The sequence below is a fragment of the Hydra vulgaris genome, chromosome 11, assembly GCF_038396675.1.
Source record: "Hydra vulgaris chromosome 11, alternate assembly HydraT2T_AEP".
NCBI classification, from domain to species: domain Eukaryota; kingdom Metazoa; phylum Cnidaria; class Hydrozoa; order Anthoathecata; family Hydridae; genus Hydra; species Hydra vulgaris.
Genome location: NC_088930.1, coordinates 6,709,657 through 6,726,009, shown reverse-complemented (window position 1 = coordinate 6,726,009; position 16,353 = coordinate 6,709,657). Strand labels below are relative to the sequence as shown.

Below are 16,353 nucleotides of genomic sequence, written 5' to 3'. Positions count from 1 at the left end.
TTCACACAACATATCAATCATAGTCTTACAAAAGTGTTCTCCAGAACACTTTTCTAAGACTCCAGTTCTTTAATTTTTGCTAAACTATTAATAAGTGCTAAATAATTTCAATTTTTAAAAACTCAAGAAAGCACACCTCTCTAACTATCCTACAATTAGTCTTCCCTCTACTATTAGTTTTTTTATATAAAGAGTTTGAGGTTATTAAATCATTTTTTTTTAATCACAGTATTCAAGTCATTCTCGAAGACCTTCACTTGTCTTCATTTCCAGTAACTTTAAGGGTTACTGGAAATAAGAATGGTTACTATGGTTACAACTGCTCTGTTCTTTACTCCTGTATTGCTTTTTATCTAAAATAATAATCTTTTTGACAATCTTGTATCTAAATTGGCTCTATTTGCTGACAACTTAATTTTATAATCTTGTCTTGACAAAAAGTCTTCACTTTTTGATTGCTTAGAACAAGCAGCTGATCTTCACTCTTATCATTTTTCTGTAACATATTGGGGTTTGCAGTGTTTTGTAGGTTTTACTCATTTTCAATTGTTGAAACTTGTTTTCAATTTTTATTCAATTCATTTTCAATTAATAAAAAGTCAGAAAAAAGTTTCAATATCCAATTACTGTATTTGTAAAATACAATGCCATTCCAATTCATAGCACAGCAAATGGAAATATTTAGAATTGAAGAGACAGTTCCTATAAACAGTGCTTCAATTTAAGGAAATTTGTTGTAAAACATTAAATCCAACTTGGTCAATAAAAATTATTAGTTCCTCTGAGTACATTTGTGGAAGAGTACATAATTTCTTTATTTTTCAATGGTGTTTTTAGTATTTGTCACTCAATAGTTTGAATCAATTTCAAAAACTAATGCAAGTTATCCAATATTTGTCTGAGAGTTGATTTTGAAATCACAACTGCAAGTTTTACCTCTCTAGTAATTCTGTTCAAGGAGATTGTATAATCCGCTAATTGTATAATCAATGATAATTTTTATTTTAGTTATTATTATTATAATTTTTATTATTATTTAATAAAGTTATAAGATTTATAAGATTATTAAATCTTATAAAGATTTTATTTTATTTGTAATTTTTGTTCAAAAACAAGATCATGTAAAAACATGTTTATATATTGTGTTTGACATTTTTTAGCATTTCGCTTAATGCAATTATTTATATAAACATCGCATTGTGCAAGACATACATTTATGTCACAGTTACCTAAGATGTGAATAATACCCTTTTTTAAATATATTTTACAAAAATTGTATTTTCTAAATGTTGTTGTAATTGACAAATATTTTATTGTAGTCTGATCCATATGTGGTAATAAATTTGGGTCGTCAAAAAGTGAAAGACAGAGAAAACTATGTTTCAAAACAACTTAATCCAATTTTTGGAAGGTAATTTTTATCTCTCTCTCTCTCTCTCTCTCTCTCTCTCATATATATATATATATATATATATATATATATATATATATATATATATATATATATATATATATATATATATATATATATATATATATATATATATATATATATATATCTATATATATATATAGATATATATATATATATATATACCTAATGTTTGGCATTAAATATATATTTTGAATATATATGATTAAATATATATTTTCTTATTTTATAAAAAAAAAAAATCTTCATAGTATGGCATCATTAATACCAAATAATGCTTTGTTTATTTCCCTATACCACTTTCAGAAAGGCTTTTAAAGTTTTTCTCATTTTCACCTTAAACTATTTAAATAGTTTTTGTAATGCAAACATCATTTCCATAAATAGTTTTCGCATAGTGCCCATTCAGAATTGATAATTGTCTGTGTTATAATATTTTAATTCTACAGTTATATTTATAATTACAGGGTGTTTGACATTGAAGCTGTTATCCCTATGGAAAATATGTTAACAGTTAGTCTCTATGATTATGATATGGTTGGAACTGACGATCTCATAGGAGAAACAAAAATTGATATTGAAAATCGACTATTCTCAAAGCATAGACCTTCTTGTGGTCTATCAACTACTTATTCAACGTATTGTTTTTTATTTTGTTTTAATTTAAAGATAACCAGCTTATAATTAATAACTGACTTTAGCTAAGGTACTAAACTTATAACTTATTTACATGAAAAAACTAATGATTGGCATAAAGTTATTTTTGATAAAATAACTTTATAATGATTTCAAGGACTTCATTTTGATTGATTATTTTGGTGAAACTGATCATAATTTAATATACAACAATAAACAGCAAGCAAAATTATTGTTTTATTATACATTTATTATATGTGTTGTTTAAATTGTTTTCCAGTTAATAAATAACTACTTCTTTATAAAGTAACTTGAAATGTTTGAATGCTTAATAAATGTTTCCTTAATTTCAATTTTAATTACTTTTCTAGAAGACTTTATTTTATGCTGTTACATTTTTTTTTATGTTAAGAGTGGCAATGGTTTAGCTTATTGTTATTTGATATTTTTTTCGAATCTCTAATAGTGATGAAAAAAAAATTTAAGCCCTTTCGTTTTGTAATTGAGTAAATTAATTTTGGAAGCATTAATTGAATAATTTAGATATAATTTTAATGGTGAACAATGGAACTGGAGCCAACAAGTTCCATTGTGACTATTTCAGCAACGCAGCCTTAACATCCAATCAAGAACATAAATTATATTTATAGGTTTGGTTTTAACAAATGGAGAGACCCAATGAAGCCTACTCACATTTTAGCCAGGTTGTGTAAAGATGAAGGCCTTGATGGTCCTCATTATATAGCATCTGGAAAATGCAGAGTGGAAAACATGATTTTTGCAGCATCTAGTACAATCTTGGATGAAGCTGGTAAGTCAACTTTTTAAAACTCTTAACTTAAATTTGGTTTTTTAAATTTTTATCAATTCATTTTTATAATTCAAGTTTTACTTCTAAAGGTAATCTTAAAGCATCAGATGAGCCATGCGCACTCAAAGCTCTTCATAACTTCCATCGAATACCAAAAAAAGGATTTCATTTAGTACCTGAGCATGTTGAAACTAGAACACTATATAATCCAGAAAAACCTGGGGTTGAGCAGGTAATTTGGCTTTTAAATAATGCATATTGTAAGTTTAATAATCTATCTAAATATAGTTTGTAGATAAATTCATAATAATTTGTTGAAATTTATTTATATACTGAAATATATTTTGTTGTTTTAACTATTGATTTGTTATAATTAGAATCAATGAATATTTGTTATCTAAATAATGATAATAGTTTTTATGCACACCATGTTCATCATTTATACCATATTCATCATTCCAATAGAATACTAGTTCATATATATCAATGGAGAAATAATATTTTATAGATCAATACAATCAAATTATATCAATATTATTTGATATAAATAATATTGAATATTTTGATAATGTATCAATACCTTTTTTGCTAATGTTTTAAGCTGGTGCATTTACACAACTATGTGGAACATCATGCTGACAAACTATGTATTACAAAGTATTACAAAGAAGAAAAAAATATATGTATATATATATATATATATATATATATATATATTCATATATATATATATATATATATATATATATATATATATATATATATATACATATATATATATATATATATATATATATATATATATATATATATATATATATATATATATATATATATATATATATATATATATATATATATATATATATATATATATATATATATATATATATATATATTAGTAAGAAATATCAGTTAATACGAATTCTCTTAATACAATTAATAATTTGTTATCAGAAATTTTTGCTGGATTATGGTTACCAGCATCATCAGCTCATAATAAAATTTTTTATGAGCTGATGATGCTGGTAATCATAATCCAGCAAAAATTTCTGATAACAAATTATTAATTGTATTAAAAGAATTCATATTAATTGATGTTTTCTTACTAATATAACATATACTCTTATACACGATGTCAACACTAAAAATATATATTTATATAAAGTAAAAACTAAATAATTATAATACTAGACTTATTTCAAACATAACTCGGAGTTTCTCGCAAACTTGTGATCGTCAGATGTTACAAATCTTAAAAATAACAACAAAAAGTATATATATATAAATAAAAATACCGTAGAGTATCCTCTTTGATGGCATTAAAGTTATTGATCATGTACTTTTCATTTATTTTTTACTATATATTGCTCTCCTTTGGTATTGAGCGCTCTTTACCAAGAAAAATTTTATAATTACAATATATATATATATATCTATATATCTATATATCTATATATATATATATATATATATATATATATATATATATATATATATATATATATATATATATATATATATATATATATATATATATATATATATATATATATATATTAGGGTAAAATAGAACTTTGGATTGACATGTTCCCCATGGATATGCCTTCTCCTGGAGCTCCAGTAGAAATCACACCTCGGAAACCTGCAATGTTAGTGTTATTATTTTGTATCATTTTAAAATATTTTTTATCACATTTTTATAAGATATTCTATTTTTTCAATAATTATTTTGTAAACTTTTTTTCTGTTATTATATATCTTTTAAGGTTTGAGCTACGTGTAATAATATGGAATACTGAAGATGTCTTGATGGATGAAATAAATCTAGTCACTGGGGAAGCATGTAGTGATATTTATGTTAAAGGGTATATTTTTAATAATTTTTATATTATATACCTAATTTATTATATTTTAAATCTTTACTAAAAATTTCATCTTAAACTAATAATAATTTAATGTTTGATATTATTAAAAGAAAGTTTTTTATCTACTAACTAAAGTTGGCTGGAGGGTTTAAAAGAAGAAAAACAACAGACAGATGTTCACTATCGTTCACTAACAGGAGAAGGAAATTTTAACTGGAGATTTGTTTTCCCTTTTCAATATCAAAAAGCTGAAGAAAAAATTGTTATAAAAAAAAAGGTTTGTGCAAAGTTTTTTTCAATGAAATTCCTTCATATTCTGTGTTGTGCAAATTGTAGATATTCTGTGATGTGCAAATTGAAGATATTAAAATTACCAAATTAAAAACCTTGAAAATCTTGCAACAAAAATTATAGTATTAATCTATAATTTTTGACTAAAATTGTTATTTTTTAAAAGGCAAACTTTTTTTCCTGGGATGAATCTGAAGAAAAAGTTCCATCAAGACTTACTCTTCAAGTTTGGGACGCAGATGCTTTCTCTGCTGATGATTTCATTGGTATTTAAATTCTTGTTTAGTTTTTGTTGTTTGAAAACATAAATGATTTAAGAAAATGGTTCAGAATAATGATTTTATAAAGATTTATAAAATATCTCTTTTAAGGGGATTTATGTTTGGACCTGTCCCACATGCCCCGTGGTGCTAAGACTGCAAAAACATGTACTTTGGAGACAACAAAGTGTGACAAAACTGTTTCCATTTTTAAAGTAAAACACATGAAAGGATGGTGGCCTTTCGCAGTAAATACAGGTTTACAATTTATATTTAATTTTTTTTTTTTTTAACTATACTACCTAATTAATCTTTTTTGAAATTTTACAGTAAATGTATTCAGCTAAATTATTTCCATTTTTTTTTTTTTTCGATTATGAGGAATGGGTGAAAAGTTTATAATTAGAATTTCAAAAGGAATGTTGTTATCATTACAAAAAAGCTAGATCTATTAGGCATAAAAAATTATAAAACAGATAAAATTTTCACTATTAAAAAGTGTTTTTGAAAAAAAAAAAATTATTTGTTTGTTGAATTAAAATTTGTTCTTTTGTAAGGTCCATTTAAATATAGCATTTGCTCTGAGCAAATGTTAATTAGACCTTGCATTTAAAGCATGTAAATGGAATTGTGAGATAATTGTAACATAGTAATAAAAAGCTGGATGTTAATACTGTTGCAATACATTTCAAGACTTTTAAAGGTTTAAAATTTAAAACAGGATAAGCAGTAGTTTGTTGTTAAATGTGTTTTATCTTGTTACCATTAGTAACAATTTTTTTTTGATGTCGATTTTAAATGCTTTGGAATTTCGCTTTTTTACTCGATTATTATTGTTTTTGAAATAAATCATTTTTGTGATATGGTGGTGCAATTATCACACTTTTAAAACTTTGAGCAAATTTACTCATATTTTGATTTTGTAGTTGCAGCAGAGGTTGACTTAAAGTTTTAGTTTAAGAAGTTTTTCAAGACTGCCTGATGTGATGATGATGTGATGAATGTGATGATGTGACGAATGATACGGTCATTTGAAAAGCTAACTAAATCTAAAATTAATTTTAAATCTATGATCTGCCTTCCTATTTAATTTGGTGATGGAAGAAGAAAACTTTGATAATGAATATTGTTTTTGACATTTGCTTTGCATGAAAACCATTTAGAACAAGGAAATATACTCCAATTAAGATTAAATTTAGCTAGAAATTTTTTGTGATTAAAACTCATACTGCTTATCACATTATCATGTGATAAACAGTATGAGTTTTCTTTCATTTGAATAAATTTTTTTTTTGGAAAGCAAAAAGTTTTAAAGGAGTTAAATAGAAAAACATCTGGTTCAGTTGTGAATCCATTAAATGGTTTTTAAAAGATTTTGTAAAAGCTTCCTCATGTATGATATCTGCATGTTAGCAAAAGCAGCTTCAACTTATTCAAAAGTGATACAAGCTCTATTTGTATGTCTTGTGTTTTCCTTTTGTGAAAGACAGGACAGCAATCTCTTTCATATAACAACAACACTACATTATAGTTTAATTTACCACTGTCACAAGTTTCCCTATTTCTCATTGGAATCTAGCAACTTTTTCAATTTTAATTGAGATACAAGTTCTTCTTTTTACTTATTGTAACTCAACTCAACTTGTTTGCTCTGAGCAGCGGCCTTGTTTGTCAAGGTTTGTGTTTCGTAGTCATAGATTTGAGAGAGGGTCATTACCACAATTAAGTAGCCTCCTTGTCTATAGTGGCCTACTTGGACTTGGGAAGCTAAATTTACATTAAAAAAAGTTTCCATTAAAATAGAATTTGGTTACTATTTTAAGTAGTTTAATTTTTATAATTTTATTATTTTTATTTTTATACAATTATTTTATTTTATTTCTTGATCCATGTTTTTTTCTGACTTCTTACACACTACGTCTTGACAAAGCATGTGTTATCAATACTTGTTGAAACAATGATGTGCTTGTCACTTTTTCTAGTGCAATCAGGTGCAGTAGCAACTAATAGTGAATTGATATCAACATCATTTTGTAAAATTTATGTTCAAGCTAAAAAGAATATTTGAAAATTACTATATTTTTGGTGCATTCAAAAAAGGTTATTAATCCATGTGTTGTGAGATAAAACTAGATTTAAACCATGTGTTGTTAGATTAGATTTAAAACTTTATATTTTAATGTTGACTATAACCTGGTGAATACAAGTTTTTGCTTGTAAATAAAAAATAAATAAATAATTTTGTTAGTGAAATCAGTTTAAAAAAGAATAACACTTGTGCATTGAGCACAAAGATCTGACATGCGAATAATGAACTGAAGTTATCAGGAGTGACGAATATATTTTTATCTTGTTTTGTCATTCATTTCACTGTCTTGAAATAGTTGGAGAAAAGTCAGCCTTCAGACATGCAATACAATTTTTAAATATGAAAAAAAATTATTGTTAAAGGTTGTTTTAGTGCACACAAAGTCTCTACACAATACCAGCATAGTTCGTAATGGCATAATACAAATATAAATATAAATAACTTAATTTTGAGGATTTAGATTGGTACTGTCCAAATATATTTTGCACACTTCAAATTTTAAAGTGCTAACTTAAATAAAAACAGTTTTTCAAGCAAAGAAAGAATAAAAGATTTTAAAAGAAAATTTGTTTTTAGATCTTGAGGCTGTTGAACTTGCAGGAAAGGTTGAAGCAGAGCTTGAACTTCTAACTCAAGAAGAAGCAGAAAAAGTTCCATGCGGACTTGGTAGAGATGAGCCTCAGCCATTAGATAAACCAAAGTTTGTTTTTTCAATTTTTATCTTGTTTTATTTACTTACTTATTTTTTAACTCATAATGAAATAATTATAAACAATTTAACTTATAAATGCTCACGTTTTTATGGTTATATTGTTATGACTTTTTTTTAAATACGATTGTTATTCAATATTATATTTTATATTTTATAACTAACAAAATACATTATTAATACCTCAACCAACAAAGTTATTGGTGCATTAAAAAATTATATTTTATATTATGTTTGTATAAAGTTAGTTGCACCCATTTGTTTTATGTTTTCTCATTACCAATGTTTTTTATTCATTATTTCAGTACTAATATAAAGTTTTCATTAGGTATTTGAATGCGAATAAAAATTAACAAATGACAGTTGGTGCTATATTAAACTAACCAATGAAAGATGAAATTCAATTTTTTTCACCACTATAAAAAAATAATACAATGAGCTCAATAATTTTAATTTTAATTATTCAAATAAATTAAGTTTTTAATTAAACATTAAGTTTAAATTTTTAGGCTGAGTTTTTTCATAAGGTTTTACCATTAATTTCTTTCTAAAAGCCTACTCTTTTAATTTATTATATTTATTGCTAGTACTATTATTTATTTTGTATTATTTATCTGTGCTATTGCTATTATTTATTTTGTTATGGTTTTATTTATTGGTATCTAGTTGCAATGGTTATTGTCAAAAAATAACTATAACATACCAAACTGGTTCAAAAATTGGAAACTCATTCCCTAAAAAACAAGGGATCGACCTCCTCCCAATATATGTTGACATAGAGAATCAAACATGAAAAATTTAAGTGTTCTTCAAGAAATAACTTCTTTAACAAGAAAATAATTAAAAATGGAAATTCTTTACCAGACTATGTTGTTCACTCAAGGTCCTTAAACTGTTTTAAGGCTAACTTTTAAAACAATAGTGGGCATCTCATGTTCTGCACCAATATATATTGTTAAGTATCATAACTATTATTACTATACTAAATACTCGATTGTAATCAAAACAATGATCATTTTAATTGACAAAATGTATTCATAAGAACTTTTACAGTTTCTACATTTACAGGGTTTAACATTAATTAGGCAAACTTTACACTGGTTTTTAAACACAATTAACTTAACTTTACAATGTTTTTTTTGTTTTTTTCATTAAAAAGTATCACAACCTGATGATCACATTTCTCATTATACCATGTAGTTATTATTAATAGTTATTAGTACTTTACAGTCTTACGCTGAAGTAAACAACATTATGATAACATTTTAAAATTATAAATGAAAAATTTTAATGAGCAATAACAAAATTTTAAAACATAAAGTTGTACAAATTCACAAAATAAAATACATTAAAAAGTCAAGTTTTATCGATTATTTAATTTTTTAATGTTTAACAGGTTTTTTTGTTACTATCTTTTGATAAAAACGCAAATTTGCGACTTCATGACAACTTTAGTTAAATGCATCATGTATAACAATGCGTTATATAATTATAATATAACAAATATAATATAATACCATTATTATTTAACTTCAAATAATAATGAAAAAAAGTTTTAAATAATATTTTTAGTCGACCAGATACCTCTTTTACGTGGTTTATGAATCCTTTTAAGTCATTGCGTTATATGATATGGGAACAGTATAAATTTTGTTTGCTTAAGTTCTTGGTTGTAGCTATGCTTATGGGTCTGATGATTCTCTTCTTTTACTCCATGCCGGTATGAATTTTTTATTTTATTGATTTCTTTATTTAAAACTTTTTTTTTAATTTTGGTTATTTAGTAAGTTATAGTTATTAACAAAATGTAAAATATTTATGCATTTTATTTTTATATTACCTAAATATATTTAAATCTTTCTACTATTGTGCTTTATGCTTTATACTTTTAGATTATTCTTTACATGATTTTTATTCATTACATTTATAAGAATTCTAAACTAGTTTTTTCACAACTTGCACAGAGTAATTGTGCCTTATAGAGTGGCAGTGGTTATATCCAATGCTTTGGTACTTTGAACAAGTGTTTTTTTTTTTTTGAAAGCTTTTTTTGACTTTTTTAGGTACCTAGCTGAATAAAATTTAGACTTGATGCCATTGTTATGATTTAAGTGCTTAAAAAAAAAATCAGGTTGCTAGTCATTTGCGTTGCTAATTTTAAGCTTATAAAATTGTATTTGCTCATGTTCAATTGTATTTTGTTTATAAAGCACATTTACTTTGTTGCAAGTATCTTCCAGTGGGCGTGTGTGGGTTAAGTGTTTGATATATGACAGGTGCTATTTAGAAATTTGAGTTTGAACTTGGAGAGTTTAGCTTTCACAAATTGCTACTATGTTTTAATGTTGCTAATATAAAATTGCTGTTATCTTACAACAGCCATTTAGGAAGGTACTTTGTTTGCTTAGTGTAAAGAAGGTCTTGGTTAGCTACTTCTAAAGCTTTAGCAGTCAAAGAATATTGGTGTTAAGTTTACATTTGTTTAGATGCCAGTCTTTTATAAAGCAAACAATTCTATTTATAGAGCTTTTATTTTTAGATATCCATATTTTTTGTTGTGTTTAAAGATAGCGGGAATATGGTGATGACAAATTCAACCACAGCTCTCTGAAATGCTTTTTTTTTTAGAAATTCATATTTTTTGTTGTTTTCAAGTCAAAAAATATGAATTTCTAAAAATAAAACTTAGAGAGATAGAAATACTTAAAGAGATAAAACTTAGAGAAAGCACATAGAAGAATAGTCCGAGAATTCGAACCTGATTTCATGACAAGTATTTGAATTGATATGTATAAAAACATTCTTAGTCTAATTAGAGGCTAATTAAAAAATAGAGTTTTTGCAAATCAAAGAATAGTGGTCATTGAGATTTAAAAATAAAACAGCCAAATTTAAATTAGCGTCGATGGTTATAACCACAAATAGCCTCCTCTTTCGAAAATCTTTGTTAGCTTTTTTTTTTAAAATCCCAACAATCCTAGTAATCTCATCAATCCTTGTACTTAAATTTGCAATCCTAGCAATTCCATTAATCCTAACAATCCCAGCAACACTAGCAACCCCACTAATCCTAGCAATCCTAGCAACCCCATTAATCTTAGCAATCCCAGCATTCCTGTTAGTAAGTTTTTCCAAATAAATATTCAAAATAATTTTTTTTTTTTTTTTTTAATAAATCTAATTCATAACTCCCTGTATAAACAATACAGTATATTTTTAATGAAACAGTAATTGATGTGCGTATATATATTTTATTAGTTTGATAATGGCTCGTGTAGTGAGCCATTATCAAACTAATAAAACCGTTTTATTAGTTTGATAATGGCACTCACTACATGAGCCGAAATATACGTAAAAAAAGAAATAAATAGTATGATACCGTATATGATGTTTTAATGCTTATAATATACATTCTTCTTTTCCACTTTTTTTGCTTTTTTTTTTGCTTTTTTTTTTCTTAACTTAACTAAATATCTTTTTTCAGTGTATTTCTAGCAGTGTAGCACCGTCTTTTCTCAACGCAGCTTAGAAGCACTACTTTGAATTTCTTGATCTCAGCCTCGTTTATGAATCCAGTTGTCTTGTCTTGGTCTTGGTATTTATACATAGCTCAGCCAAGGGACAGAGGTTATGGGCATCAATTAGCCAAGGGAGTAGTTTTACTTAGTGAAAAAAATTTGCATAAAACTTTTTTAGTCAAAAAAGATTAGAAAGTTTCCTTAGTTTTTGTGTTTCTTAAACGACCGGTTTCTCCGCGTTTCTCTATGCAATCTTTTTAAATAATTACTTTCGACTTTTACTTAATATTCACCTGGTTTGTGGCGCCGGGTTATGTTGCTCTTTAGTACGCTGAACTTGTCTTCTATGGACCTTGGTTTATGGTCTCCATATGACTATTAGATGAAGTAGTTTAAACCCTTCAGCCAAAGAACACGAGTACATTTATAGTGTGGACGTATACATTTGCACGTACTATCGCATATACTGATTTAGTATTTAATGCCCTAACATATTTTGTCAATTTTTTTGTTTTTAATTCCACTTGTTTTTTTGTTTTTTTTAGGGCTACACTGTTAAAAAAATGTTTGGTGCTTGATGACAAGATATTTTTTATGAGATATGCAGTCGATGGGTGTAGCTTTTTTTCATGCCCAGGCATTACTTTTTATGACGTATTGTTCATGATGATGAATGTTTATATAAAGTTAAACTTAAAAGTTTGAAATAAATTTGTTTAAAGTTATTAAACTATATTTAAGATGTATGTCGTTAAACGATATTTAACCAGTTTTTTAATTGTAAGTTAACCGTTATAATATAAGTTGGTTGTATATATTAACAATGAATGTATAAAATTATAATTTAATATATTTCTGTCTAACAATTGTTTATATACTTGTAATTTGTGTCTGAAAACTGACAGTTTTCATACAAAAATAGACCATGAAATAAATGTCAAATAAACCATGCTTGCCGAAACAGTAAAAGTAATTTGATTTGCAATCTTCTTTCTCAGAGTTGGGAACCATTATCAATAATAAAAACAATGACAACTATGAAAATAATAAAAACCATGACAACTATAAAAATAAGTATTTTTGCACAGCAAAAATAATATTTATTGACTTGGGAATATTTGAAATTTTTTATTCATGTAATAACAGAAATGGATCAAGCAAAAAACAATATGTTTTTAAAATTTTAACAAAAGCGATTTTATTAATCACTCAAACTCGGTTTTATAAATCAAATAAAAAATATATTTAAAAATACAATCAAATGTAAGCTTTAAAAACTTATAAATAAAGAAGAATAAAAATAAGTAAATTGATAAAGTTTATTTAAAAAATTCAAAACTTTCAGACTTCACAACAAGAAAATGTTACTTGAGGCGCGTGTGTCATTAATGAAAGCAACAATCGATTCACAGGTTAACGTAAACGTGGCCTATATGTGGCTATACTATCTCATAAATCGAGTGTGGCTATTAAGTTAAGTGAGTGCGCGCATTAGGTTTAGGGGAAAGGCGCCTATGATGGCATAGCGCCTATGATGGCATACCGGTCATATTTCCATTAAAATTGGTTTTGATAAAAAATGATTAGACCTACATGACTATACTGACTTTACATTAGTTTTAGTGAAAAAACATCCCTTGTGCACAAATATTGTTTTTATAATCAACAAAAATCGATTTTGGGATGTCCTGTTGTAGTTTTATTTCCTTCATATATTTAAGATTGTGATTTTACTATTAACTGTGCAGAAATGAAATTTTCATGCATTTTATATTCAAGTTTTGTGCATTTAGTGGAATCGTTACTTTAATTTTATCTTTTGAACAAAGCAGACACGGCTTGTTTTAATGAAAATGATGACTTTTACCCATGATGGCATACTGACGAGTTGGGGGTGTTGAAATATTGACGAGTTGGGAAAACCTTTTTTTTTTATAAGAAAAACTTATTTTTAAGTAAAGTTAAAAGAAAGCGATGCTCCAACATTTTTTTTTGGTCAAAAAAATACGTAAAACGCAATATATCCTATGCGCATGCGCAAAATTTTACAATGCTGGTGTGTAGCATGAAATGGTAAGTTAGGATGGTTTCGAGTAATTTCTGGCTTTTCTGAGGGAAGACTCTAAGGTTAAATGAAATCATTAAGTTACCCTCGATCCTAACTAGAACTATCCTCCCCTATGCCATCATAGGAGCAGTGGTTGCCTATGATGGCATACTTGTGCTTTTTTTTTACCATAAGAATAACTTATAAAAAAAATAAAACTGATGAAAACTCCCAGGGTAATTATTGTTCTAGATGTAACAAGGAATGTATCCATATTAAAACTTTTATTATTGGTCTTCAGGATACTTAATAATGAAGCTTCAAAGTTAAGTATGCCATCATAGGCGCTTTTCCCCTACTTGTCGGGTTCGCTATCGAGTAAAAAAAATTGTGACATTTTGCTAATTTTTGTTTAGTAGGGATCCCAAAGAAAAACAAATTTATTTGCACGCATCTTTTTTCCATTCTCTGGTGCAACCTGAGTTTGTATGTAACCGTTAAAAAATTTTCTGACCTCAATTTTAGCAATGCGTAAAGTCGCAAATTTTTTAATTTTTGATAAAATTTGATATTTAACATGCAAACCCTAGAGTATTTGAAAAAAATGTCCCTAGAGGTTTACAATACCTCTTAAGAAAATGTAAAAATGTTAAATAGTGGGGTTTACACCTAAAAGAATTTAAAAACCTTATATTTTATCAAAAGTTTAAAAAATCAGTTGATTTAGAAAAACAACTTTTTTAACTTTGTTGCGTACTTTGCGCGCATAAGCTTTTAAACGAGTGTTAAGTTTAACTACACGTGTAAAAAGTAGTTTTAGTTAAAGTTTTAAAATTTTAAAACACATTATTTTGATTATTAGCCAAATTCATGTTGCGCGGTTTGTAGGAAAAAAAATTAAAATGGTAGCGTTATAAATAGCAACAAAACCTTCTAAAGTCTAGTTTTGTTTTTATAAATTTAAAATCTTTTTTAATAAAAATGGGGGCTTAAGTTTAAAGTCGTATTATGTTGGAAAATATTGATTGATTGAGCAGTAAAAGAATAAATTTTTAGAAGTAAATGGTTTTGTTTATAATATATAATTGTGAAATCTATTTTACTGAAAATGTTTGTTTACGTTTAAAGTTATAAAATGTCAGAAAATATTAATTCGTTGAATAAAATGCAATGTTTGCTGTGGCTAAAAGAAATTGGGCAGTCAGTATCAGGAACATTGGAAGAATTGCACCAAAGAATTCAAAAGTTTTCTTTGTATCCAAATTTAGTCAAACGATTGAGAGACAAAACCAAACAAAATTACACGTTAAAATGCAGTCTTATCCCGTTAGATATACCTCAAGTAACATCAAAATGGTCTTCAGATGAAACCTTGTACCCCCTAGTAAACGAGGAAACATTTTAAAATTATTGTTCATATAAAAAGCAGGGGAATTCTGGCCAACAGGATAAAGCTGTAAGAATGCTACAGAGCAGGAAAATTGTTTCAGTGAAATCACTGCATGATATTAATGCAATATGTGTCCAAGGAATGATTAAAAAATCGTATGGTACTGATATACAGCCTGCTGTTGTGTTATTTGAAAGTATTACTCCTAAAAGAGCGTATTGTAGTTGTCCGATAGGCTCTAGTGGATTATGCTGTCATATCCTAGCTCTTTTATTATATTTAAAACATTATTTTGAAACCAATGAGAAAATTTTAAAATTATTGTGCACACAACAACTACAAAAATGGCACAAACGGTCTTCAAAAGGATCTATACCTATGGTTCCACTTAAAAACATTAAACCAAAATCAGCCAAATTTAAAAAAAAGTGCGGTAAATTAACAATATCTCCTGCTGATCCAAACTCAAACATTTACAAAAGAGATTTAACTTTGATTGTAAAAAAACTAAAAAAACAGTTGAAAAAGGAAAAATCAATTGAAACACATATTTATTCTGTTTTAATTAATTCAACATTTGGGATACATACGTTGGACAACATTTACATTACAAATATACATTAAGAACAGCTTTAGCATTAGCTGATCATCTATATTGCAAATCACAGTTGTTTTATCAAAATGTAATACAAATAGATGAAGAAAAAATAAAGCAAATAAAATATTACGTAGATAATGACTCTTTAATTAAAAATGATACTAGTACAAGTGTAAATATACACCAAAATGATTCTTTTATAAATATTATAATAAATCAGAGTACTTTAAAAATACAAGTTGAAACAACAGATCTAGTATATCAAAATTGCAAAAACATACCACTACATAATGAAATAAATGAGCAGCTGAAAAGTAATATTGAAAATATTAAAATAGATTTAAGTTTTTTGAAATCACCGAAGCCTCATGGTAGTAATTATATGGATGTAGAGCAAGGTACCTATAAATGGAATGAGTACAGAAAGTTTAAAATTTCTGCAAGTCGACTACCTAGGGCTACATGGAAATGTAAACTATTCATTGATTTGGGATGTTGTCAAAAATGGAACTAGTACTTCTGATATGAGTCATGTAAAAAAATTTCAACGTGGTATCTTTATGAAGAAATAGCAATAAAAAACTTTGAAAAAATTAGTAAGTGCAAGATTGAAAAATGTGGATTCTTTGATCACCCTTTTGATAAAAAGTATGGATGCAGCCCTGATGGTTTAGGACAATGTAGGATTTTATTAGAAGTAAAAA

General features: G+C 26.4%; 1 protein-coding gene across 1 annotated transcript in view; it reads left to right on the top strand.

Moving 5' to 3' along the window:
- Positions 1-12,487, top strand: part of LOC100204322 (otoferlin) — an 81,530-nt gene extending 69,043 nt beyond the window's left edge. The window contains exons 34-45 of the mRNA XM_065809937.1: positions 1,320-1,411; positions 1,900-2,070; positions 2,719-2,879; positions 2,969-3,111; positions 4,443-4,531; positions 4,649-4,747; positions 4,883-5,024; positions 5,205-5,304; positions 5,410-5,556; positions 7,964-8,087; positions 9,669-9,816; positions 12,160-12,487. Coding sequence (XP_065666009.1) covers positions 1,320-1,411; positions 1,900-2,070; positions 2,719-2,879; positions 2,969-3,111; positions 4,443-4,531; positions 4,649-4,747; positions 4,883-5,024; positions 5,205-5,304; positions 5,410-5,556; positions 7,964-8,087; positions 9,669-9,816; positions 12,160-12,192 — 1,449 coding nt within the window. The 3' untranslated portion in view covers positions 12,193-12,487. The remainder of the gene's footprint in view (positions 1-1,319; positions 1,412-1,899; positions 2,071-2,718; positions 2,880-2,968; positions 3,112-4,442; positions 4,532-4,648; positions 4,748-4,882; positions 5,025-5,204; positions 5,305-5,409; positions 5,557-7,963; positions 8,088-9,668; positions 9,817-12,159) is intronic.
- Positions 12,488-16,353: the final 3,866 nt, after the last annotated feature.